The sequence below is a fragment of the Desmodus rotundus genome, chromosome X (genome assembly GCF_022682495.2).
Source record: "Desmodus rotundus isolate HL8 chromosome X, HLdesRot8A.1, whole genome shotgun sequence".
Lineage (NCBI taxonomy): Eukaryota > Metazoa > Chordata > Mammalia > Chiroptera > Phyllostomidae > Desmodus > Desmodus rotundus.
Genome location: NC_071400.1, coordinates 7,708,276 through 7,722,547, shown reverse-complemented (window position 1 = coordinate 7,722,547; position 14,272 = coordinate 7,708,276). Strand labels below are relative to the sequence as shown.

At 56.3% G+C, this 14,272-nt stretch overlaps 1 protein-coding gene across 4 annotated transcripts in view; it reads right to left on the bottom strand.

Moving 5' to 3' along the window:
* The window catches only part of DLG3 (discs large MAGUK scaffold protein 3), a 54,665-nt gene extending 41,313 nt beyond the window's left edge, over positions 1-13,352 (bottom strand). The window contains exons 1-9 of one of the 4 annotated variants that reach the window (XM_053917108.2): positions 12,996-13,352; positions 9,668-9,718; positions 9,122-9,246; positions 8,742-8,911; positions 8,297-8,433; positions 7,824-7,968; positions 7,078-7,237; positions 5,311-5,467; positions 4,782-4,884 (exon numbers count right to left, since the gene is read on the bottom strand). In XM_053917108.2, the coding sequence (XP_053773083.1) occupies positions 4,782-4,884; positions 5,311-5,467; positions 7,078-7,237; positions 7,824-7,968; positions 8,297-8,433; positions 8,742-8,911; positions 9,122-9,246; positions 9,668-9,718; positions 12,996-13,352 (1,405 nt within the window). Of the gene's footprint in view, positions 1-3,837; positions 4,007-4,781; positions 4,885-5,310; positions 5,468-6,378; positions 6,833-7,077; positions 7,238-7,823; positions 7,969-8,296; positions 8,434-8,741; positions 8,912-9,121; positions 9,247-9,667; positions 9,719-12,995 lie in introns of those variants that run through there. The other 3 variants (XM_024555312.3, XM_071220333.1, XM_053917105.2) reach the window with 3 other exon arrangements.
* Between the last annotated feature and the right edge of the window lie 920 nt (positions 13,353-14,272).

The window sequence follows — 14,272 nt, the reverse complement described above, 5'->3', positions numbered from 1 at the left end:
GGAGACTCAGAGCAGTATGTTTTGCTGTGCCCAGGTCTGTCTGCGTGGGGAGAGGGGGACGCTCACAGCTCCTCTGCTGTGGTGAGCGGTGGTTGTGACTTAGTGACCAAAGCCCTGGACCCGAAGTTCTCAGGAAATCTGACTTCAGATTTTGATTCTGTCCCTTATTGATTGTGTGACCTTGAGCAAGTCTCTTGACCTCTCCAAGCTTCATTATCCTCACCTGTAAAATGGGCCCTGGATGGGGTAGCTCAGTTGGTTAGAGCGCAGTCCCAATACACCAAGGTTGTGGGTTCGATCCCCGGACAGGGCACATACAGGACTCAACCAATGAATGCATATTTCTGTCTCTCTCTCAAAATCAATAAATATATATTTTTTCAAATGGGGATAATGCAGCCTGTCCCACAGGGATATCCTGAAGATGCTTGGAAAGCTGCATGGAACTTAGAGCTACTCCGTATTTCAATTCAACCAAGCACGTGCCATGCTGTGGACTACGTGCTGGGGGCACAAAGATAAATACAATACTAGCTTCCATCAAATTGTTCCGAACAGAAACACTGTTAACAGGAATTCATTTTCTTCCTTCCCTACATTAGCCTTGTCTTAGGATGGCAACAGACACTTCAGGACTTTGACTCTTGACCTTGATCAATTTCACCTCTGTGCTCCCAAGATCTCACTGATAGGTTAGCAGCTATGTTTACACCCTTCCATGTTAAACCTTCCATGGAAAGGTTACTTAAATGTTATGGGGAAAATATCCCTGTTATGCTTTCAAGCTATTATGAACACTGATCTTTAACTCCCAGGCCTTACCTGAAGATGTTTCCATGGTGAAGGTGTGCCTACTCGGCACTTTAAAGAAGTAAGTATGGAAAACTTGCATTCTCTCTCACTCCCTGTACCCTCAGGTTGTCTGGGTTTACATTCCAGTTGAAAAGACTGGTCACAAAGGATCAATTCCAAGTTTAGCTACCTCTGTGACCATTTTCTGGCTCACCTCCTGATTTGGGGTTCAGGTTCTACCCTATAAACAAAAGGGCTTTCCAGAAAAACACTAGCTCAGTTTAGAAACAGAGGCTGACATGAAGTAACTAGAGGAGAAAATGTAGGATCTAGTTTTAACACAAAGCCCATCCTTCCCTTTGGAGGAGCAATTCCACAAGTCACAGAAAAATAGTTTTCATTTCCGAATAGATTGGGAGAGAGCCTTTGCCAAGAGCCACTTGTTTAAATTTTCAATTTGAATTTTAAGCAGGATTATACATGCCCAAGAACATCATGCTATTTTTAGCTAATAGGTAAGATTGCTGTGTCCACAACAATTTGGAGCAATCAGGAGTGAAACTATTAAACAGTATCTCTCGCTGTTTATCACTTAGTACTTCTACTTTAATGTTTTCCAAAGCTTCATCATAAAAATACTTGTACCATGCTAGGAACAGTACAGAGTTCAAATAGACAGGCACAATTTTCTATCTTCATTATGGGTTTGACCCACACGAAGCAAAATAGGTTAGAGCATTCATTCCCACCCAGCTGCCAGCCAGCCCCTAAGTGCACCGTCTCTACATCTTGAAAGGAGAGCAGTAATGAAAATGTTCTAAAATTGACTGTGACCATGGATGCACGACTCTGTGAATGCACTCAAAGCCACTGAGTTGTACATCTAAATGGGTGAATTTTAGGGTGGAAGAATTATATCTCAATTAAGCTGTATAAAAAGGGAGAAGGATTGTTCTTACTCTTCTCATCAGTCAAAGCTATTTTTCAAAGCGCTCACCCTAAAGGGTATGTAGCTAAAAACTGCACTGATTTGGCAATGGTGCCTCAGTGGACACCACGGAGACCACACTACTCGTTCCCTGCACGTATGTCTTCCTTTCCCTCACTCTCTTTGCCTAGTCTCTCTTCCCCAGTGCCTTCCCACTTTGTTCCTTTGGTCTAACTAGGTCTTAGGTCTCTCAGGTATTCCCAAGCACAACTGGTCCCAACTGGTGGACCTCAGGAATAGACCGATCGCTGACCCTTGGCAACCTTCCCTTCATGACCTTAGGCAAGTCACGTCCTTGTTCTCCTGCTGCTGTTCCAGTTTGCACAGTGAGTGGGACCACGTAATCCCTTCCAGTTCCCACATTCCATGTGAAAAAAAAAATACAGAGTGAACACTTACTTAGGCAATAACAGGCGGTGTCTGCCATTTTAGCCAACAGACATATATTTGCATTATTCATTTTGTAAATGGCCACGTGATGCAACCTTCCAAAGAACAGTATTTAATGTCCTTATAAAATGATGAACGTGGAGTCAATATTTTTAAAAACTATCAGTTTATCAGAGCCCTACACACAATGCTTGAGTCCCTCTGGACCTGTCTCCAAGGGTCCGTTTTTCCAATGAGATTAAGAAAAAAACCAACTTTTGCACATTGGGACCCTGTTGGATTTATCAAAGCAAAGAAAGAAGAAAGATTGGGGTGACAGAGCTTTAACAGCACCAACTAAATGATAAGAGAAGAAAGGCTTTGTGTAGCAAGTGGTAGAGAGCACCTCAGCATACAGTAACCACTTCTCAAAAATAGTCTCAGAGAGCAATCAACACTGCAGGAATCCTTTTACCCTGGGCAACTTGCAGCTTTGTATGGAAACCAGTTGCATTCCCCCAATAAAACTCACCAAAACATGTAGTCACCAGTTTCCAGCATCCTACCACCAGAGAAATTCACAGTATTGTTTCCATGTGCCCAACATCAGAGAGCAAAACCGAAACACATCAAATTCTCCTACACACACACACACAAATATGCAAGAGAAACCATTTTCTTTGCAGAAACTGCATTATCAAAGTTGTGGGCATGAAAGTGGATAAATACTGGTTGCTAATAAAAATCAGATGGTTAGCTCTACTTTAAGAAGCCAACAGCAAACGCAAGGATCATAAAAACAATAACCCTAAGGTGTGTTTCTTGTCTTTAAGCTGAACACCAAACAAGGAGAGAAATGACTCAGAGTGTCCTGCATCTCTCTGTCCCATTACCTCAAACCAGCCAGTTCTCCTATTAGTTACCCCCCCACACACACACTTCTGCCCGGACAGAAAGGTTAGTGTAGGAGGGGGTCAGTCCCTCTCTTCTTTCCCTTCAAGGCTCTAGGATGGAGGTACTGAACCAGAGTGGGGGGAGGGCGGAAAGGACAAAGGTAGGCGCTTTAGATCCCTCACGGCTCCCAGCCTCTCCTTTTCTCATCACGGAACCAGCGCACCTGCCCGGGAGAGGTCCCGTCCTCCACCACAGTAACCGGCCCACGGGGCCTAGGTGTCCGAAGAGCCCGGGCTTTGCAGCCCTAAGGGACAAAGGGCGGGCTAACAAAGAGGAGGGGGAGGCAAAAGAAGTCGGAGCAAACAAAAGCAGGAGTGGGGGGCCCTGTTGAGGCCAAGCCCGTCTCGGGTGTTCCCAGAGGCAGCCAGGTTTGGTGGATTCAGGAGTGTTGGGGGAGGAGCGCTTTAGAAAATTCCTCTGAGCTTCGGGATTAGGGAGCTGCTGCGGGAGGCCCGAGGCCCTGGAGCGAGAAAGGGGCAGAGCTGGTGGGCTAGGAGAGGTGATGGCAAAGAGATGCCGCAGACAGTGCTCAGGAACGGGTGAGGGGGGCGCTCCCTGGGTCCGGGAGGGACCCCCAAGAGGGGTTCCAGGCTGCGCCCGCAAGGGCTGGGGAAGAGTGCAGAATGGGGGGCGCACTGTTGGGAAAGAGAGTCTAGTCTGAGAACAGAACCGCAGAGAGGCTCGGGCGGACAGGGAGGGCATGTGACCCCCCCCCCCCGTCCGCCCCACCTCACCTGGCGCTGGGTCCGAGTCCAGGTCTACTGCTGAGAAAGCGCCAGATCCTCCAGCCGCCCCTCCGTCCAGCGCGGGAGACCACGGACACAAAGCGGGGCGCGCTCGAGGAGGGGGGAGGGACACAGCAGGGAGGAGGAGGAGACGCCTGAGGCGCTCGAGGGGGGGAAAAAAAGGACGGGCGCCGCCTGGGTCAGGGGGCGGGGCGTGCGGTTGGAGGCCGCGCTCGGCCAGCCAATGGCCACCCCGCCGGCCGGCTGACTGGGGCGCGCTAGCCCGCTGCTCACCTCGGCACCTGGGCCTCTGCTGGTCCCAGCCAATCAAATGCCTTTATTTGCATAACCGGCCCCGCCCACCCGCCCCTGCCTGGGGACTGCTCCCTGAGAACACAAAGAAGGCCCCTTGTAGGGGGAGGAGGATCCACTCCCAATTCCTTACCACGAGGGCTTGGCATCACCTTTTCGGCGCGTTTGTTGGACTTTCATAGTCACCCTGATATAGGGAGGGAAGTGGAGGGTCACAGAGCTTTGGCCCAAGATGTCTTTTAAGAGGTCGGATCTTGTCTCTCTGAGATCCTTCTAACCAAGCTATCCTCCTCTGCCAGGGCGCACAGTTCCTTGTCTTCGCCTTTGAGTCCTCTGCGCCCCTCTTCCAACCCCCTCCCCTTTTTCCAGCTGCCCCAATCTCTGGGCTTCTTCCCGTAGGCTGCTGCCCACTACTGGCCTTCTGCTGCACTGCAACCCTGATCAGCAGGCTCTGAATACAGTCTTAATAGATGCTCCGTACTTGCCCAAACCTACCCCTGTCCAGAAGGAAACTGAGAGAGTAAGAGGTTACCGCACTAGGCTAGAAGGGACCCCGTCAAGTAGCTTTGTTACCTATGATGCCAAAAGCCAACACTTAGCATAAGTCTCTACTCAACTCATTTCGCCCCACCTTCTCCTACCTTCAGGTCTGTACTGGGCCACAATGGTGACTGACTGGCCAGCCCGTTTCAGAGCAGCTGCAGCCTGCTCATGAGTTGCATTCCTCAGGTTGACGCCATTCACCTGTTGAAACAGAGGGGCTATGAGCCATCCCAAAAACAAGAAAGGGAGTCCTCTGTCCTAGCAGTTGGGAAAGAGAGACGCATACCCCATCCCTAAGCCCACTCAGACGCTTTTCTCAATATCCTATCCTTGTCCCTAAGAGGGGACCTAAAGGATATGGCATCTCTAGTGGCATAATTATCTTAATAGGGTCAAATGCCAACCAGGATTAAGATCCAAGATACATTCATTTCTTCCTTAAGGATAAGTCTCATCTTGGTCCCTGTCCCTCACTAAGGACACCCATAAAGAAAATAGAAGTTTTCCCCAGCTGTTAGCCCTTCCCCCGTCTCAAGAAGCAGGCCTGGGAGAAAGCAGGGTCCCTCTCCCCTCCTCCCTTTAGACTGGCACAACTCCCATCCTCCCACCTTGCCTTTGTCTCCTCACCGATAAAATCCGGTCTCCCCTTCGCAGCTCCCCACTCAGGTCAGCTGGGCCTCCTGCCAGGATGAAGGAGACAAAAATGCCTTCTCCATCCTCTCCTCCCACGATGTTGAAGCCCAGGCCTGTGGAGCCTTTGTGCAGGATGATCTTGCGGGGCTCTCTGGTGGGAAAGCGGTGAAAGGGTCAGGCAGGACAAAATGGATACTAACTGGCGTCCCTATGAGGACCAGCCTGGAACAAGTCCCTCCCATATCACTGAAGAAGGACTTAGGTCCCTATGCATGACACCCTGTTCCTCCCTTTCTCTCCTGGAACCTGCTTGGCTGCTGTTTTCTGCCAGGTGCCAAGTTTCAGTTCCTCTTCCCTCCCGGATTCCTGAGAGCTTGGAGTCAGCTTCCCAGTGAATAGTCCTCTAGTCTCTCAGGTCGGCAAAGCCCTAGCCTGCACTCTGGACGCCATAGCTCAGAGCCCACTCACTGCTCTTCTTCCTCCCCAGATTCTCCTCTCCTGCCAACCGGTGTGATGGAGCCTGGGCCACAAAAGGGGAACTAGTTAGGGGCAGCGGAATCACCCTGGGGTTGACTGTACCCTGCATCCACAAAACGTTCACAGTTACTTTCCACTTGCGCCTCTGCTGTCTGAAAATTCCCCCCTCCCCCCTGTTATGACCCATCCTACCTTCCCCAACAACAAATGTGGTCACCAGCTACTACTATGCACCCTTGCTAGGTGATATGGGAGACAGAGATAAATAACTCTCGGGTCCCCCAAAGAGGCTTAGGAGCCTAACTGAAGGGAGGGAACAAACGTGAGAACCAGGACTACAACTAACCATGCGTAAGAAATGCCTCAGTAAATGGTCACAGTGGCAGCAGGTGAGGGCAACAGCCACTCAGGTATATCCATTCCCCCAGGACCCCCGGCACACTCTCGCGGCCCACCGCCTTCACTTTAAGCATCTTTTTATCAGAGAGCCCCAAGTCCAAGCGTCCTCCTTTCTTGCTCTGGGTCTAGGCCTGAGACTTCCTCCCTGGGCCCCAGATGCTCTTGCCGGAAGCCCTCCTCTCCTACCTGGCATCCCCTCCAGGTCGTAGGGAGCGGAGCGGCCAGGCCCACCTCTGCGAAGCCCTCCTCCAGGCCGAGGCCGAGGCCGAGCCGAAGCCCTGGGCCAAGCCGGAGCCGGAGAATTTGCGTGCCCTCTCCATGGCTCCCGCGGCTCTAACCCGCCCGCCTATCCTTCCGGCCCCTCTGCAGCTAGCCCAGCAGCCTACCAGGCCCCACCCCGCGGCAAACCTGTCCCCCGGAACCCGGCAGGCCGGACCAGTTCCACCGCAGCCGCCGCCAGAGTGGGGCGGGGCCGGTCCCTACGAAGCCACCCGGCCCGCCAGCCTCCCCCCGTCCCGCCAACCCCACTGGCTGCACGGCTTTCGTCTGTAATTCGGGATGATTGCGGCAGAGGGGGCGGCAACTGTCTCGGGGCAGGACCCCCGCAGCCTCCACCTCCTCAGCCCCCCAAACACTTCACCCCACCCTTTCTCGGCACTTGGGAACGGGGCCACACACTTGGCACTCCCCCTGATGGTAGAACTCGTCCCTGCAGCCACTTCTCTCTCTCCCGAGGGCCCCAAGGGCTGACGGAGGGCCTCAGACTCCCCAAAATGGGAGCGATGAGGGCCTTCTCCTCTTCTTTGCCATACAACACCAAGCCTGGGGGCGGCCAGAAACGGATCCCTCCCGTCCCTACCCCTAGATAGGGGGTGGGGGTCTCACCTGGTGAAGTCCTCCTCAACCAGCATGTGCCTGGGAATAGGAGAGTAGCGGGCTGGGGGAACCTGAGGAGGAGCAGGGTAGCTGACCTTGCTCTCCACAGTCCCGAGATAACCCAGGCTGGAATTATGGCTTATGTGGTTGTCAGCCAAGGCAGTAAAAGCTGAAATCGAGAAAGGGAGAGAACGTTTTAGACACAGCTCCACGTAGGTACCCTCCTCCCTTCCCCAAGGACTGCCCACGGCCCCTTCCCCTCGATGCACCTCGGCACCAAGGGGTGCTGGTTCCTCAGACCTCTCCTCCCCACCGCACCCCCCAGGGTGCCTCCTCCACAGCCCCTTTCTGAATCCTGGGCTCACTCCTGTGAGTCTTAGAAAGAGCTAAAGTCTAGGCAGTCTACAAAGAAAGGCATGACTGGAGGTGTGACTAATAATAATCCCTCACATCTCTGTAGCCTAATACAGTTTTCCAAGGGCTTTCTCGTCCCCGGTCTCATTTGATCCTTGCAGCAGGCCTATGAGGAAGGCAGCGCATACAGCATTAGCTCCTTTTTGCCAAAGAGGAAACTAAAGACAGGTGAAAGGGACTTGTCCAAGGGCACCAGCTATAAGGGGACAGAGCTGTGTTTGCAGTCAGTTCTCCTGAGCACTGGTCCTCTGCTCTTTCTGTCTCTGAACAAGGGGTGTGAACTTCTTCCCCTCCAGAAACCAGGGGGCAGGGGCTTCGGCCCAGGGCATGTGGGTACGTACTGCTGGCGTAGTCAGGGGGTGCGTACATGTCGTTGAGGTGAAGGCTGCCTGGCTTGGCCACCTTCAGATAAACCATATCAGACGTGTTCTTCAGTGAGGCCACAGCTTCCTCGTGCCTCACATCCTGCAGATTGGTGTTGTTCACCTAGGAGAGGAGAGGCCTTCGGGCTAACACTTGGGAGAAGGCAGGGCCTCTCTGGGACCCCTGAGAGTGAAGTTCAATGGCGCTCTCCCAGAGACCCAAGTATAGTGCTGTGAGGAGCACAGAAGCCTGAGATAGGGGAAGGGCACATGAGGGACACACAGCCATGAACAAAACCAGGACCCTGGCATCTGGTACACCCAATTCCAAGGATACTCTTAACCTTCTCCACAGTGCCTAGTTCCCAAGTGAGGTTCAGGTGTAGTGAGAGGCTGCTGGAGCTCCTCCTCCCCACGCAACCGTTTGGGCATCCCCGTGAAGGCTGTCTCACCGCCAGCAGCCGGTCCCCGATCTGTAGGCGGCCATCCTTCTGAGCAGCACCCCCCTCGATGATCTTGGTGATGTAGATGCTGTTGTCTCCTGGGATGTGCTGGTTGCCAATGCCCCCGGCAATGCTGAAACCCAGGCCTGGGCGGGAGCCAGCAGGCAGTGGGGAGAGGGCCACAGGAGAAGTTAGAGTGCTCAGTTAGTCCCAAATCCCACCCCCGCTCCCAGCCAACACACTCGCCCGGAGGGAGCGCCCCCCACCCCCCGCCCCAGGGATCACAAACATGACACTGCCATCCCAGGGGCCAGTGAGGGTGAGACATGAGGTGGAGAAAGAAGGCTGTGAGTTGGAATGGAGAGTCAGGCAAGGAGTAAGGCTCTTCCCTCCCCTCTCCTACAGGGCACACCAGAGACCTCTGGCCAGAGCACAGGAACCCACAGGGCCGCACCTTTGGGCCCTTTGAGCAGGTTGACCTCCATGATGGTCTCCGGTGGGGGCTGTCGCCTCCGCACCACCAACCGCACCACAGGGCCCGCCTCCTTCAGCGCCTCCACAGCCCGGCTGTGCACCACCTCCGACACGTCCACCTCATTCACCCGCAGCACACAGTCATTCACCCTGTGGGGGAAGCCCAAGAGGCATGACACCACGCCACCGTCTCTCCACCCCCTCCCCTGCTTCCTCCTGCTCCCCTCCCCAGCCCTCCCTTCCTCCTCTCCCCCCCCATCCTCTCAGATTGAATGGAAGGGTCATCCTGCAGGGCGGCCCTCCTCCACTCATCTCCATCCTGCCCCTGCCGCCCCCAGCCCTGCTTCCAGGCCACCTCACCCCAGCCTCCCATCCATGGCAGCTGCTCCACCAGGGATGATCTTCGTAATGAAGATGCCAGGGTCATCGGGGACATGGGGGTTGTCAATGCCACCTGCGATGCTGAAGCCCAGGCCAGAATTGCCCTGCAGAAAGGAGTGGAGAGGGGCACAGTCTGCTCACTCAGAGAGCCCAAAGGAGGACTCCTGGCCCCCACCTCCCCCAACCACCTAGAGCAGATGCTCCAGGCCTCAGAAGAGACCAGCACAGACCAGGGCACATTCATCAGAAATCTGGTGGCTTCCCAGCCTGTGCTCATCATTTTGGTGTAGAAGCCTCAGCCAAGCCATCCCCTCCCCAATTCCCCAGGCTTCAGTGAGCAAGGTCAATTAATATTTGTTAGGTGGTTGATTGATTGATGCAGTGATGCAGCCTCTGAGGGCCACTGTCTCCCCATCCTCTCCACGCGAGTCCCCCTCTGACTGTTAAAAGTGAGGTTCAAGGCCCTCCCCTCTCCTGGCTCACTCCCACCCCTCCCCCTTCATTCCACCCCGCTGGCAGACTCACCCGCTCAAGTACTATCTCCTCGTACTTGAACATGCCATCACTGCCATTCACCTAGGGGAAGACACAGGCCATTCCTTCAGTGCGTCCTGCCCCCACCCAGCCATCTGCCCCCAGTCAACCTGCTCCTCCCCACCCCCCACAGACCAGGAGAGCCCAAATGGACCCCAGGACACCTATTGGCCACAGATGGGGACAGGCTGACCCTGAGAAGTGCCCCCCGCCCCCCCTCCCCACTTCCAGGTACATCAGGGCTAAACCCAACTGCTCATGAAGCCCAGATCAATGGTTTGGGACTGAGCCAGCCGGTGGCGCACACAACAAGAGGCTGGGCTCCGGGGCCTTGTGGTTCACTAGGAGGGGTGCAGGGGGTGGCAGAAATTGAAGATGTCAGATAAAGCACATCACACCCAGCATCTGTGGGGGCACTTAGGACCTGGACAGGGACCTGCTCCCCTTCTGAACCACAGCTCTCTATAGTGGGGATCACAGGCTCCCACCAAGAAAGAGGTAGAAAGACAGCAGATACCATCTTGTCCAACCTCCCTCATGTGACAGACGGTGACACTGAGGCCCAGAGAGGACACGGGTTGTGCTTAAGGGTGCACTGGGAGTTAGTGGCGGAGCAGGGGCTAGAACCTGGATCTCCAGGTACTCTGGATTAAAGCAAGCTGCCAAGGCCACTGATGTTTTGGCCGCTCACCCCCTTCCCCAGCGGAGCTCATGGGAAAAAGGAGAGTTGCCCCTTCAGAGGACCTCATGAACCCACACCTTACATCTCCTGTGTCCCCAGGAGCCCAATTCCTCGCATAAGCAGGAGTCCAAGTCCTAATGCACTTTCTACCAAGGGGTGTTTAATCCTGAACCCTTTGTGTTTCCCGGCAGAAAGAGCCAGGGAAGAATCTGGCCAGGAGTCAGAAGCAGAATGGACAAGATTCCCCATGAGGGAGAAGCCGATGACCATGGGCTGATTGGCAGCAGAATCCCCAGCCTCCAACATGCAGTAGCCATGGGAGGAGACGCAAGGACAGGGGACAGAGACACAGGGTTGATCTGAGCAGCCCACAGAGGGGGCCTCCCAGACAGGACATACTTGTGGCCATCATCAAGTGAAAATGTCATTCTGGACAGCCAAGTACCACCTACTTCCTGGCCCCCACTCTCATCATCCCCCCAAACACCGGAGCCCTCTCGCCTTTCTCTGCAGGTAACCCGGCACCCCTCCCCCACCTTTCTCTGGCTGTGTTGATTCCTTCCTTGCCCTGGTCTCCTCCTCTGAAGAGGGGAGCTGGGAACCCAGGCTGGGAGCTCCTCCTCATGCCCTGCCCCGCTCCCCTCTCCCACCTTCACCCCCTACAGCGTTGGCTTTGAGAAGCAGAGAGGAGGACAGGGGGAGAGGGCTGGCGAGTCATGCCCTCACCTTTTCTGGGCCTGGCCCCGGGACTTCATGCCCTGTAGCCCTGACAGTTGGTGGGAGGACTCCAGCTGCAGCCCCTCTCTGGTCCCTGATCCCAGGAGGAACCAGTGGCTCTTTAGAGTCCCCAAACCAACACAGCTGCCTCAAGTACCATGCGACAGAAACACAGGGAAAAGGACACCCGTGCAGCTAGCTCTTGCATGCATCTGGGGTGCCATGCGTGCTGACATGTGACAAGCCGTTGCTTCAAGCCCCGCTCCAGTGAGATCCAGAGGCTCCGGCTCCCACTGGTCCACCCTTTCACTGCCCCCCTCAGGGGCCCTGCTCCCAGCACCAGGAGCCACCCAGCGATCACCCCCGTCAAAGGAACCTTGGCCAACTGGCCCAGCCTTGCAATTGTCACCCATCTCCCAGGTGAGCAAGATGAGCACGAGAGAGTGTTTGCAAGGGTAGGGCCCCAGGATTGGAGGAAAAGGAGAGAGGTGGACTCACTGGAGAAGGCAAGGGACACAGGAAAGAGTAAGTGTGAACAGACAGAAGGCCAGAACCGAGGACTTCTCTCCTCAGGAAGTCCCCACCTTTGCTTCTGAGTGAGAGTACCTCCTATCCCCAGAGGAGGACAGAGGCGGCCAGAATGGTCACTAGCTTGGGGCAGTGAGCACCTGCTCTCGAGAGCAAAACCTCCTCCTCTCTCCCTACCCTGGGGGCTGCAGAGCCAAATAAGCAGGCAGGCCCTCCGCCATGCGTGCCAGGGACCTGGCTCTGCCGTCCCAGCCTCCATTTTGCTGCTTCTCCCACAGATGCTCCTTCCATTTTCTAAGCTGGCAGTTTAGGCTGGGAGTGGAAGCCGGAGTTGTGCCCGGCACCCAGGGGTTCCCAAGCTGTGCCAAGTCAGGCCTGGGGGGCCAAGTTCTCCCACATCCGGGGGTCCCCAAGGGGACATGCCCCACTAGGGCTAGTCCTGGCACCAGGGCAGCTGCCCCTTGCCTGGCTCCAGGCACCATGCTTGTTCTGGGGCGAGGAAGCTCGCTTCAGTCCCCCCCACCCTCCCACCCCCAGCACACACACACTTTAGAGCTGCTTGGACAAAAGAGCCCATCCTTCTCAGCAGCCTCTCAGCCTTGCTTGGGACGTGTCCCTTTCCTCCCCCCCCTCCCCTCCCTTGCCTGTCAAGCACCTCTCAGCAGGGACACCACACACTCGCCCAGGCACATGTGTGCACACACTTGCAGCCACATGCTCACACGCATAGACACATAGCCACACACACCGATGAACACAGCCATCCCTGCAGTCTCATCTACAGAAACACCTCCACGTTCAGAGAGACGTTCTCACACGTCCATGTGCACATTCACACACAAAGGGACTGGGACGGAGAGGGACTCGGCATCGAGGGATGAGGCTCAGCGAGCTGGGCACATGGGCTCTACACAGATTCACGGGAGCTCCACTGCCTTCCTCCACACACCTCAACATACATACACACACACATGTCCCCCCTACGCAGAGCACCATGCCCCCTCCTCCCCTCCTGTGGAGACACACACCACATACAGCCCCCGCAGAGCCTCCCGCCCCCTGCCAGACACAGAGACACTGCTAAACCTTAGCACCGAGACAAACCCGATTCCCCCACGCAGGAAAATGTGCCCCTCCGCCATACCTCCACTCCTGACACACACAGCTCCTCCCAATCCCCTCCAAATGGAGACCCCCAAACAGACACACACAGAGAAGCACACATTTCCCACCGTCTCCCCAGCCCAGCTGCAATGCTAGGGCTTAGCTTAGGGTCCACTGGCTTGGAACCCCAGGAATCCCTGCTGCACTCCAGGCCTCTAGGCCCCCACTCCCCAGCCACCGCATCACTCCGGGTTGCCCCACCGCCCCCCCCCCCTCACCGGTCCATACCTGTTCATACCAGTCCCGGTTGGTACAGGTACACTCAGGCCACCAGTTGGGGCCGCTGCCGTTGAGTTTGGGGGTGCTCTTCCCCGGGACTGGCTTAGGGGGCACTGGCCCCACATCCCGGCCGGTGGGGATGAGCTTGGCCTTGGTGCGGGGGGTTGGGGTGGCCCCCGCCTGCGAAGGCAGGGTCTGCGAGCTGTAGCCCCCATAAGCCGTGCTGGCTCCATTGCCCCCACCTGGCCCGTAGGGGTCGGGCACCTGCCAGTCCCCGTAGCCCGGAGGCTCGAGGCGCCGCAGGGCGGCCAGGCGGGTCACCTCGTAGCACTCGGGGCACTTACAGCAGTGCTGGTGCTTGTGCATGGCACTGCCCCCCGCGGCCCGGACCCCCCAGCCGACGCCGGTTTCCACGCCGCCACCGCCGCCGCCGCCACCGCCCGGCTCCCGGGCACACTCACACTGCTCGGACCAGGAAGGGGGGGGCACCCGTGGGGGCGCCCGGGCGGAGCGGGGCCTGGGGCCGGGCGGGCGTCCCGGGGCCTCTGCCCCCACGCTGCCCCGCACCCACGGCTCCCCCTCCAGTACTGGCGGCTCCGTGTCGCCCGTCGTGGCTCCTGGGCCTAGGCCCAGCGGCAAAGAAGAAGCGGGAGTCTGGGTAGAGGTTGGGTGCTGCGAGGACCGCTCCTGCACTGGTCCCCAGGATGGATCTGAGTGGAGTCGAGAGCATCTCTCCCTGGCTCTCTTCTCAGTTGATTCCAGCCAATCAGCGTGCAGAGTCAGGCAGCGGCAGCGGCAGCGGCAGGAATGCTAAACAGCGGCTCCTTAAAGGAACAGAGGCATTGGCGCCCCCCGGCGCAGCCCCAGCTCCCCACATATCCGGGGCGCCGCCAACCCTAGGGCGGGGGCAGAGCACTTGGGCCACGGGTGAGCTCAGTCCCCGATCTCGTGTCCTAATATCCCCAATTTCAGCGCATCCTCCGCCCACTCCACCCCACCCCACTTCCAAGAGGGAGTTGCAGGAAGATGCTCAATGGGTCCCCGGGCTTGCTCACAGCTGGGGCCACCAGGAGTAAAGACTTGAGGCAGAGCAGAACGGACTGAAGGGACGCTGGGGGAAGTGCTGTCTCCTAACAGGGATCCGGGCAGAGGGTAGCTTATGAGGTCACTCTCCTGTCAGTGCCTCCTCCTCGGGACTATTGTTCTCTCAACCTCTAGGCCTTGAAATGCCCGCAACCTCCCACTAGATCTGCTTCCATTACCGGTGAGCGACTTACTCCTAGAAC